This window comes from Pinus tabuliformis, chromosome J (genome assembly GCF_031772625.1).
Source record: "Pinus tabuliformis cultivar Carrire ecotype Pingquan chromosome J, CPIR1, whole genome shotgun sequence".
NCBI lineage: Eukaryota > Viridiplantae > Streptophyta > Pinopsida > Pinales > Pinaceae > Pinus > Pinus tabuliformis.
Genome location: NC_142295.1, coordinates 422119573 through 422131483, shown reverse-complemented (window position 1 = coordinate 422131483; position 11911 = coordinate 422119573). Strand labels below are relative to the sequence as shown.

At 39.7% G+C, this 11911-nt stretch overlaps 1 protein-coding gene across 1 annotated transcript; it reads left to right on the top strand.

Annotated features, from left to right (window-relative positions):
• Window positions 1-10897: 10897 nt before the first annotated feature.
• LOC149227620 (20 kDa chaperonin, chloroplastic-like) lies at window positions 10898-11664 on the top strand. Its single transcript, XM_089375542.1, has 3 exons — window positions 10898-11059; window positions 11225-11302; window positions 11491-11664. Exons 1-3 carry the CDS (start codon window positions 10898-10900, stop codon window positions 11662-11664), a joined length of 414 nt encoding a protein of 137 aa, XP_089231668.1.
• The last annotated feature ends 247 nt before the right edge of the window (window positions 11665-11911 follow it).

The window sequence follows — 11911 nt, the reverse complement described above, 5'->3', positions numbered from 1 at the left end:
CGTGGAACGACGAGGACCTCGGTCAAAGCGTGCTAACCGAGGCCCATGGAGACTGTGCGGGAGGTCAAAGTATCCCCTGGAAGCCCCAGATCGAGAAACAGAGGTGGATTTTGATGCGCAATTAGTGCCTAGTGCTAATCGTGCATCGCTGGGCGAACATGGCCAAAATGGAGGAAGCCCGAGCACTCGGTCGCGTTGGGAGCCGAAGAACCGCGGGCAGAAAAGCAAAAGGCACTAAAAGTACAAAGGCGGGACCTGTGCTCTGGAAACCAACGGTATTGATCGGGGTGCCCTCAAACGGTAAGTGGTTTTGGACGAGAGCGGAGCGATTCCACTCAATGATCGACACGTGGGAAGCGGAGGAGAGAGAAAACCACCATTGATCACACGCTAACAGTCGAGAAAGTCAACCGCATGAAACGTGCATATGGTATTGGATCTGGGGGACTCAAATCGGCTGGTTGAGATTGTGCCCAATGGAAGAAGTGGAATCGATGAGGGAACACGTCGCGATTTGTAAGGATTTGGAATCTGTTTTGACTGCCATGGTGGAGGAAGAACGCATCCACAATGTAACTGAAGAAATGAACCGACAAAACAGGCTGGCGACGTTTAGAGGAGGACATGTGGCCACTCCCTGAGCGCTGATGATGGCGCCGAATAGGGAACTCTAAGTGCAGATGTAGAAGGTGAATCGACAGAGGTGGAAGAGGAACTGAATGGTCTTGGACTGAATGGCTAAAATCATGAACAAAGATAGTCACAGTAAGTTAGTTGAGAGACGAAGAAGTTAGTCAAGTAGAGAACCTCGAGAGGAGGACTGAACACAAAGAGACAGAAACAGAGAAGAAGGCAATAAAGCAAAATAGAAGAAGACAGAGGGCCGAGCTGACCAAAGGCAGCATCGAGCACTAGAAGAGCTTGAAGATTCAAGCCATCCCATAGAGGATCTGTCCAGACTGAGCACCACATTTGGCTCTTTCCACTATAGACCAGAAGGTCACAGAGCTGGTAGGAAGAAGAAGTCTGTGTACTCAAGTGGCTTGGGGAATCCAAGAACCACCCTGCCAAGCAAATCTGCTTCAGGAGAACTCACTTTGAGTCCCTGCATTGTAATTCTCTGCTTAAAGACACAATAAAACAAGGCCACCATTGAAAGCTGGACTGGAGATGTAGCCCTGGAGAATAGGGTGAACTCCTTATTAAATTTCTTGTGTCTTTGTGTTTTCTTACTGTATTTCTCTATTGTCTTTCCATTTAAATGTCTGTGTATTGGCAATCTGATCGATCCATTGCTTAAATAACATAGAACACACAGTAGCACATGAGTCTATAATACCTTTATTTAACAAATCTTTAGCTGATGTCACTCATAGGGTGAATATCAGATCAAGTGGTATCAGAGCTCTAGGCTGTAAGGTTATACAAGCTTGTGTTGGTTTAGCTACGAATTCTCACTAGATCAAAGCTCAAATTAGGAGAAGGAGAGTTGGTGGAAACTAATCCTAAAATTGGGAGAGTCTATCCTTGGAAGACAATGTCAGAAGAAGGTTCTATAGGGCTAGACCCTCAATTCATAGATATTTTCCTAGCTATAAAGTCTATAGTAGAAGAAATGTACAGAGACTTTAGAAAGCATAAGGTTGAAGATTCATCAGGTTCTAAACAAGATAAGGAAGAAGATAAGTCTCACTGCCATGACCACTCCAAAGGAAAGGGGAAAGAGGAAAGCTTTCTCACGCCTCCTAATAGCCCTGTGCATAATAAGAAAGCATCTTTGATTAAGCTAGATGTTAAATTTGATTTGCTTAGATATGATGGAGAGCCAAATGTTGAAAAGTTGGACAATTGGATTAGACAAATTGAAGTGTATTGCAGGGTACAGAACATAGACTCAGACAAGAGTAAGATTCAGCTCGCAAGCCTACGCCTAGGAGGTACTGCCTTGGTTTGGTGGGAAGGCAGAACCCAAGCTGATATGAAAAGACATGGTAAGACCATCTCTGTCTGGAGTGACTTTTTTTCTACAATCAAAAAGTAGTTCTATCCATTGGTCTACATGCAACAAGCCATGATGAGTTGGCAAACTCTTCGACAGTTGAAGGGGCAAAGTGTGCAAGGGTATACTCAAGAATTCAGAAAGAGAGCATTGATGTTGGGTATCTCATTAGACTCACCAGAGACTCTTTTGAAGTACATTGGTGGTCTACACAGCTACATGAAGCATACCATCCTCATGTTTAATCCCACTAATATAGATGAGGTATCTGTACAAGCTACTCATCTAGAAGCTAGAGGAAAGAATGGAAATCCAAAAGTTGGGGGACCATCCCAACCCACTGTAAGCAAGAGCAAGGAGAAAAGAAAGCAGAAGTGGAAAGCAAGGAAGGCTAACACTGCACAGAAAGCCAAAGCTTCATGCACTCACTGTAAAAAGGAGGGGCATGATGATGAGCATTGTTGGATTCTGCATCCAGAGCTGAGACCTAAGAAGTCCGAGGGCAAGAAGAAGAAGACTGCTGCAGCTATTCAGAAAGATTTGGGGTCAGACTCGGGAGATGAAACAACTATAGTAGCCACAGGTATAAAAGGTTGTTTGCTTTAGAGAATGCTGAAATCAAGAAGCAGGTGCAGGAGTTGCTTGAGAAAGGGTTCATCAGGCCAAGCACATCACCATGTGGGTCACCAATCATTTTGGTGAGAAAGAAAGATGGCTCTTGGAGAATTTGCATTGATTACCGAGCACTGAATAAGATAAAAATAAAAAATCGTTATCCCCTTCCTCGCATATATGATCTTCTAGATCAATTAAAGGAAGTTGTTTATTTCACCAAGCTGGATTTGCATAGTGGATACCATCAGGTCAGAGTTGCAGAGCAAGATGCATGGAAGACCGCTTTCAAAACAAAGTAGGGATTGTATGAATGGCTGGTTATGCCTTTTGGCTTGACCAATTCTCCTGCTACTTTCATGATATTAATGAATGATGTACTTAGACCTTTTCTTGATGATTTTGTTATTGTGTATCTGGATGACATTCTGATTTTTAGTAAAACGCGGGAATAACATTTAAAGCATGTTAAGCAGACATTAGATGTTTTGAAAGGAAAAAAAAATTATGTTAAACTCTCAAAATGTGAATTTGGAAAAACATCTCTAAACTACTTGGGTCATATAGTAGGGGGAGGAGAATTGAAAATAGATCCCTCTAAAGTGGCAGTCATTGTGAACTGGCCTAAACGCAGGTCTGCTACAGAAGTGAGAAGCTTCTCAGGAGCAGCACAATATTAGAGGAAGTTCATTTCTAACTTCTCCTCGATTAAAGCTCCCTTACATGCTTTAACAGGATTGAATAAGGTGTTTCAGTGGGGAGGCAAACATCAGAAAGCCTTTGACGCCTTGAAAGAGAGAATTACTACAACACCTGTACTAGCACAGCCAGATCTACAAAGACCATTTGAGATCCAAACTAATGCCAGTGACTATGCCATGGGAGCAGTGTTGATACAGCACGATAAACCCATATGTTATCATTCTGAGACTTTTATTCCTGCAGTAGTTAACTATCCTACATATGATAAAGAATTGTATGCATTAGTTCAAAGTGTGAAAAAGTGGAAACATTATTTAATGGGAAAGGAGACAGTAATACATACTGATCATCAACCACTTCAATAGCTACACTCCCAAACTAAGTTGCAGCAATCAAGACATTACAGATGGATGGGGTTTCTACAACAGTTTCATTTAGTCATCAGACATAAAAAGGGCATACATAACAAGGTTGCAAACATGTTATCTAGACCCATTATAAATGCATCTACCATACTTAAGCATAATTATGTGCTACATGAAAGCTATATAGAACAATATGCTCAGGATATGGACTTTAAAGATGTATATGCAACTTTGAGTCAAGGAAAAATGGTAGAATAATTGGACTATCATGTGAAGGACCAACTCTTATATCATTGTGGGAAACTCTGCATTCCACAAACTAAGAGGATAAAGATAATTAGGGAAGCACACACTTCTCTGATATCAGGTCACTTTGGGGTAAGTAAAACAGTTGCACAGCTGCAAAGGTTTTGCTATTGGCTGAAAATGAATGAGACAGTTTCTAGATATGTAAGAGGGTGTGCCATGTGTGCTAAAAGCAAGCCCAGCAACAAAAAACTAGGCTTGTACACTCCATTTCCAATTCCTTCTCACCCTTGGGAAAGTGTTTCCATGGATTTTGTTGGAGGGCTACCTAAGTCTAGGAAAGGTCATGATTATTTATATGTTGTTGTGGATAGGTTCAGAAAAATGTGTATTTTGATACCTTGTAATAAACAAATTACAGTTGAATAGACTGCAAAATTGTTCTTTGAACATGTATGGGTTCATTTTGGATTACCCACTTCCATTGTATCTGATTGAGACACCTGATTTGTAGGGAAGTTTTGGTCGAGTCTGTGGGAACTGATGGACACCAAACTAAAGAAAAGCACGACTTTTCATCCACAAACAGATGGCCAGACAGAGGTAGTAAACAGGACAGTGATCCAGTTACTGAGAGGTTATTGCAGCAAACATCTTAAACTTTGGGATGAACACTTGTGTTATGTGCAACATGCTTACAATAGAGCCAAACACTCTTCTACACAGAGATCTCCTTTTGAGACCTGCTTTGGGTTCACACCAAGGTCTCCTTTGGATTTTGTCTTTGGTAAAGATACCATGGTTGATGGACACAGTGATGTGGACAAGGCAACTAGGTTCATTGAACAGATCCACGAGATCTACCAAGCAGTACAGGAACAACTGGAAAAGAGCCAGGCCAAGTACAAGGCTAGGCATGACAAGCATCGGATGGAGCATAGTTTTCAAGTTGGAGACCAAGTCTGGCTGTATATTAGCAAGGATCAGATGCAAGGTGAAGGTAAAAAGCTAAAGCCTATTAGGTATGGACCTTTTAAGATACTTAAGAAGATTGGTGAAAATTCTTTTTGCCTTGATCTACCAGCTTACATGCACATCTACTCAGTCGTAAATGAAGATTTCTTGAGACTGTTTGAACCTTCAATGATTGAGGACCCTGAAGAGTAGATTCAATTGCCTTCTATTGATGACATGCTACCTAAATATCTCAATGAGTTGCAGGAAGACACAGCGCTGGACAGGAAGGTGAGTACAATGCGCAGAGGAGATGTTGAGTACCTCAGAATTGGGCTCAAAGGTTCGAAGCCAAGCAGTGCAAAGTGGATTGAGATTGGACAAATGAAGAAGCAATACCCTCACTTAGTCGATGCTTGAAAACCAACTTTTGGTGGTCGAAAAGCTTCTTCAATGGGAAGGTCGTGATCCAAGTTGGATCCATAAAAGACTGTCAAGGAACCATGACTGTATCAGGTCGGAGCAAATGTCTAAAGAATCCAAAATAGCGATCAAAAACACCTTGAACTAGTGGCAATGGCAGCCAACATGGAACGATGAGGACCTCGGTCAAAGTGCATTGATCGATGCCCATAGAGACTGCGCGGGAGGTCAAAGTAGCCCCTGGGAGGCCCGAATAAGGAAATAGAGGTGGATTTTGATGCGCGATTAGTGCCTAGTGCATTGCTGGGCAAATAAGGCAAAAATGGAGGAAGCCCAAGCACTCGGTTGCGTTGGGTGTCGGAGAACCGCGGGAAGAAAAGCAAAAGGCGCTAAAAGTACAAAGACGGGACCCGCACTCTGCAAACTGGCAGTATTGATCAGGGCGCCCTCAAACGGTAAGTGGTTTTGGACGAGAGCGAAGCGATTCCACTCAATGATCAACGCGTGGCAAGGGGAGGAGAGAGAAAACTGCCATTGATCACATGCTAACGGTCGAGCAAGTCAACCGCACGAAACGTGAGTATGGTGTTGGATCTGGGGGACTCAGATTGGACAGCTGAGATTGCGCCCGATAGAAGAAGCGGAATCGACGAGGGAATACGCGATGATTTGTAAGGATTTGGAATCCATTTTTCCCGCCACGGTGGAGGAAGAACACATCCATGACATAACTGAAGAAATGAATCGATGAAGTAGGCTGGTGATGTTTAGAGGAGGACATGTGGCCACTCCTTAAGCACTGATGATGATGTCGAACAGGGAACTCCAAGCACAGCTACAGAAGGTTAATCAACAGAGGAAAAAGAGGAACCAAACTGTCTTGGAACGAATGGCTAAATTCATGAACAGAGACAGTCACAGTAAGTCAGTCAAGAGACAAAGAAGTTAGTCAGTCAGAGAACCCCGAGAGGAGGACTGAACACAGAGAGACAAAAACAGAGAAGAAGGCAGTAAAGCAAAGCAGAAGAAGACAGAGGGTTGAGCTGACCAAAGGCAGCATCGAGCACTAGAAGAGCTTGAAGATTCAAGCCATCCCATAAAGGATCTATCCGGACTGAGCACCACATTTTCTCTTTCCTCTATAGAACAAAAGGTCACAGAGCTGGTAGGAAGAAGAAGTCTGTGTACTCAAGTGGCTTGGGGAATCCAAGAACCACCCTGCCAAGCAAATCTGCTTCAGGAGAACTCACTTTGAGTCCCTGCATTGTAATTCTCTACTTAAAGACACAATAAAACAAGGCCACCACTGAACGCTGGACTAGATATGTAGCCCTGGAGAATAGGGTGAACTCCTTATTAAATTTCTTGTGTCTTTGTGTTTGCTTACTGTATTTCTCTACTGTCTTTCCTTTTAAATGTCTATGTATTGGCAATCTAATCGATCTGTTGCTTAAATAACCCATAACACACACCAGCACATGAGTCTGTAATACCTTTATTTAACAAATCTTTCGCTGATGTCACTCATTGGGTGAATATCAAATCATATACATGGAAAAGTAGTGTGAAGATTCTTGTGTAGATTTTAGGTTTGGAAATTTGCTTTAAGTTGCATTCTTTTCAGTTGCATTTTCTCAGTATGGTAGATGGAAAATGTTGTACGGGTTGTTTTGAGAAATGTTTGATAACCCATTATAACAAGCATGGCTCATCATTTTTCAAGGTCATAACAAGGCAAATCAAGGTCTTTCTAGTCAAGACACAAGACTAGAAGTACCTTCCGAGCTACAAAACTCAACATGCATTACATATTTTAGTCCAGGGCTAGATTTTTTTTATGGTGAAAATCTAGGAGGATGAGAACATGCTTCTCAAGCAAGATTGGATGTGGGGGGGCCTCTAGACTATGCCTAAAAAGTGGAAACTAGGTTTTGACCCAAAGGAGGAACAAACATCTTTGCAATAGATTCAATCTCCCTTTAGAGCTATGGAGGAATTCAAAAATTTTGGAAGGGTCAGTAATGTTATAGCTCAATTTTGTCTCCTTGGAGAAAATTTTCAGTTTCAAAGATAGGAAAGTGGTTAAAATGCTGGCAGAAACTGATCTTCATGAAAATACTAAGATTGCCTGCAGATACTAAGATTTCCCAAGGAAAATGGATTTTAAACTAGAAGTTGGACTTCTAAACAGTTAAAAGTCCCATTCCATTGGGTTGCCTCTCATACAATTATGTGGGAATATTGTAGAGAGGGAAAAAAATATGAATGGTGGTGTCTACAGATTCTAATTTGGAGGCCAATTTGAAGTCTGGACAAGGTAGAAGAAAAAGGGAAGGAAAATCTCAAGGTTGTTGATTCAGATGTTGTTCCAACTTCCAGCTTTGGAAGGTGATAAGTGGTAGTCTGAGGTATGTGGTCCTAAAGTGGTTGAAGGAACACATGATTTTCCTGTGACTTTTCAAGGTAGGTCCCCTTTTATCAATTCCTCATGCTATCTAATAGTACTAAAAGAATCCCCTTCCATTATTGGATGTTCCAAAATTGTTTGCAACATTAAGGAAGATTTAGGGGACTTTAAGGTCCCCCACTAGAATTTGGGTCCATCTTTTGCTTCAGGGAAATGCGGCATTCTCTTCATGCCATTTATCCATTCTTTAGACCATGAAATATAATATTCAGAAGCTTCATCATATGATGTAGGGATTCGTTCTTTGTCCTATTTGGGTGGTCAGTTAGTTAAAGGGGCTTCACAAAATAAAGGTGGTGAGATTTTCAAGTCATCTTACCATCCAAGATCAAAGAAAGAATGTTGTGGGTGATTTTGGGGTCTGGAAGGGGGTTTAGCACTTGATCAGGATCACCACCAAGTCTCCATTGGAAGAAACTCTAATAACTCTAAAGCAAAGTCATGGTTTCAAAAAAAGAGGAGGTAAAGGGCACGGTTGACAATCAGTGGGGCCCTTGCAGCAAGAAAAACCCCATTTCTAAATGATTTTTCAGTCATTTCTTTGAAGTTCAAAAGTTGATTGATGTAGAACCAATTAAATAAGAACCTACCTGGAGAAATAACTAAAAAGGCAGAAGTGGAATTTCAAAAAGGCTAGATAAATCTTTTGTTGCTACTTAGTTGATGTTAGATTCAGAGAGTGAGATCATAGGTTGTTTAGGGAAGCTCACCCTATATTTATACAAATTGAATCAGAGAGTAAGAAGCATCCAACCCCCTTTAAGTTTAATCACTTACTAGCTAAATAAAAAGGATTCCAAGTTTGTGGTCATCAAGAATTGATGACATTACAATTGTAACAGTGAGGACAGAGACATGAATTAGTTCATAAACAATCTGAAAAGGGTAAAAGGTGAAGCTGCAGATTGAGCTCAAAGATTTGTTCGAAAAATTTAAAGGATGTTGAAAATTGAATTAAAAACCTTTGGTGTTTTTGAAATATGAAATCAATCCTCTCAAGGAGTTGGAAGGGAAAACAAACCACCTTGCCAAGGAGGAAAAAGAAACTAAGCTAAAAAGGAGAACCATCTTGTTCTCTAAAAGTGACACGAATACTAAACTTTTTCACAAGTACGCAAGTCATACAAGAAACATTAACATTATTTGGGAAAACAATAAGCCAGATAGCTCTAGGGTTAATAAGTCTTTTAAGGAGATAGCGGAAGTGAGAAAGCAACATTTTAAAAGTCTAATGGTAGCAAATATTTGTAAATTCATGAAAATTATCACGCTATTTCCCAAAATTATCAGTGATGAAATGAACATAGACTTGGAGGTAGAGGGGTCTAAAGAGGAGATAAAAGCAGTTTTAAACTCAAAAAAACTAAAAATCATATACCCAATGGATGGACAGTTGAAGTTATGAAGAAGAATTTATGCTCCTTTATAATAGGAAAATCTATGCTGATGTGGGAACAATATATGAAAGAATACATACAATTAAAACTCACAAGCTTCCTACTGTAGCAATGATGCTAGAACTTGCAAAGGCGTAAGACAAAATGAATTGGCTCTTTCTTAGACTGTTGTTGATTCAGCTGGGAACAAACTTGCAGATTGTAGAATGGTTAATGGGATGCCTTACTTCAGTTCCTTTTACAGTTCTAATCAACGGGTCCCCCAAAAGTTTCTTTAATGCATATTGAGGTTTGTGTCAAGGGTGCTCTCTATCACCATTTCTTTTCCTATTAGTGGTTGAAGGTGTATGCTGATCACGGATGCAAGGAGAAGAGGGATAGTGAAAGGAGTAAAAATTTCTGACTTTGAATATTCTCATCTATTGTTTGTTGATGATATCATCACATCTGGGCAAGAATCACTAAGGGAGTTAAAAGGTATAATGCATATTTACTGCAAAACTATAGGTATGGAAATCACTATGAGGAATTCTACAATGTTGTTCAATGCTTTGGCTGAGGAAGAAAAAGCCTAAATCATGAATCTGTTTCCTATGAATTTTATGGAATTAGATCAAGGAAACATATACTTGGGATCTTAAAGCCTGCTGATTATATTTATTATGATTGAACTTGGTTGTAGAGAAAAATTGAAGCTCGAATTTCATTATGGTGCAATTGATGGTTCTCTAGGGGAGGGAGATTAGTGCTGGTCAAGGCTGTGCTGGAAAGTATTCTTGTGCATTGGATATCCGTTGTCCATATCCCTAAAGGCATCATAAACACAATAATATATATATTAACAAAAAAAATTGAAAACAGAAGGAAAATGAAAGGAATTTATTTAGTTAAATGGAGCCAGGTGGTAAATTTTAAAGAAGCTAGAGGGTGGGGCATAAAAAAATATAAATCTCTTCAATCTAGCTCTAGCTACTAAAAGTCTGCAGAGGTTAGTCTACAATGAAGGTCTGTAGGAGAAAATTACGAAAACCAAACATTTGAGAATGATTTCTACAGAAGATTAGTTTACAGAAGAAAGGGAACATTTTAATGGAAATTCTATTGTTTGGAAAGATTTGGTGAAAGCATTCCCATTAATTGGAAAATGGACAGCATGGAGGATTCAAAGGAACAAGGTAAGAATAGGGGAAGACCCCTAGATTGGCTGTAAAGGTAATTTCAAACTATGTAAGCTAATAAGAGATATCCATCTCTTAGGGATTTATTCCAAGGAAAATGCGGCAACAAATGATGGCAGGAATGTTTGATCTCATGGCTTGAATTTAGCATGGGATTTGAATTTGTGAGGGGTAAAAACTGAGGCAAGAAACCATAGCTTAAATTCTAGTGCCATTAATGATTAAACTTTCTAAACAAGATGAGCTAATTTAAGTGGTCAAAAAATGAGGGACCTGATGAATATATTTCCAAACTGGAATACAAGGTAAAGATGGAAGAAGAAATGATGAGGGAAAGATCCCCATAGTGGCACTTAGTTTGAAAGTTAGAAATTCCTCTTAAAGCTAAAATCTTTCACTGGTTAGCTTTAGACAACAAAATTTTAACTTGGGATAAGGGGGTCCTGGAAGATGTCTTTTGTGTAAGACAAGTGAGGAATCCATGGATGACTTGTTTGTTTTTGCATGTGGGTTAAATATAGTTAAAGGGAGTATGACACCATTGTGTTTGTACTATGCAGCTTGGTGCAAATATTGTGTATTCCAAGTGGGCTGGCACAGAGATTGAATTCAATGGAGTTAATCATCTTCTTGTAAAGGAAGATGACATTGTGGGGGTTCTTGATACAGATGATATCAAGGATTTGAAGCCATTGAATGATCGAGTTTTGATTAAGGTAAGTTTTTGATGGCAATGAGTTTTAGTAGCAATATAACATTTTTAGTCCAAATTGTTAGAGGGGCCTTGATAAAATATTCAGGGCGAATTGAAATTGGGGATTTGAGCATGGACGCTATATATCCTCTTCAGAAAATCTCTGAGGGTTGAATGTATGCTATAGGTTGCAGTGGCAGAAGAGAAGATAGTTGGTGGTCTGCTCCTCACTGAAAGTGCTAAGGAGAAACCTTCTATAGGAACGGTATGTTAAAATATAGGGATTGGTATCATGCTTAAAGTATTCTAATAGGCAACTTTATTTTCAGAAACAAACTCTGATTACATTTCCTATGTTTTAAATCTAGTCTGAGCATAAAATAGGGCTTATTAGAAAATATGTGATGGCATTTTTGAAAGTTTGAGTTCTATTACATATTTTCATGTAAGTAGATAATTTCAGTAGGACCTGGTGCTTATGATGAAGAAGGAAAGAGGAAGACAATGTCAGTGACTGTTGGAAATACTATTCTATACTCGAAATTTGCTGGTAACGAATTTAAAAGTGGTGATGGATCTGAATATGTGACATTGAGGGTGTCAGATGTGTTGGCTATACTCTCTTAGCTTTAATATTGAATTCCCACTAATTGTTGTTAGTGTGGCTTTAATTGGATGTTGTAGAAGAATGTGAGAATTGAAGTGTGTCAAACCATGGGCATGTGCAACTGTCCAGAGTAAATTTGCCAGCAATTTTATGTGCATAACAAGTGCAAGCATATGTTGCAAATCAGTATAATATATGCAAGTCAATACTTAATTTCGGGGCTTGTTGTAATTAATAATGCTTGACACATCATTTTTTAATTCATTA

Coding starts and splice junctions, on each gene's coding strand:
- LOC149227620 (XM_089375542.1), top strand. CDS start 10,898: ATGCAGCTTGGTGCAAATATTGTGTATTCCAAGTGGGCTGGCACAGAG. Junction 11,060..11,224: donor ATGATCGAGTTTTGATTAAG/GTAAGTTTTTGA, acceptor TGTATGCTATAG/GTTGCAGTGGCAGAAGAGAA. Junction 11,303..11,490: donor AGAAACCTTCTATAGGAACG/GTATGTTAAAAT, acceptor TCATGTAAGTAG/ATAATTTCAGTAGGACCTGG.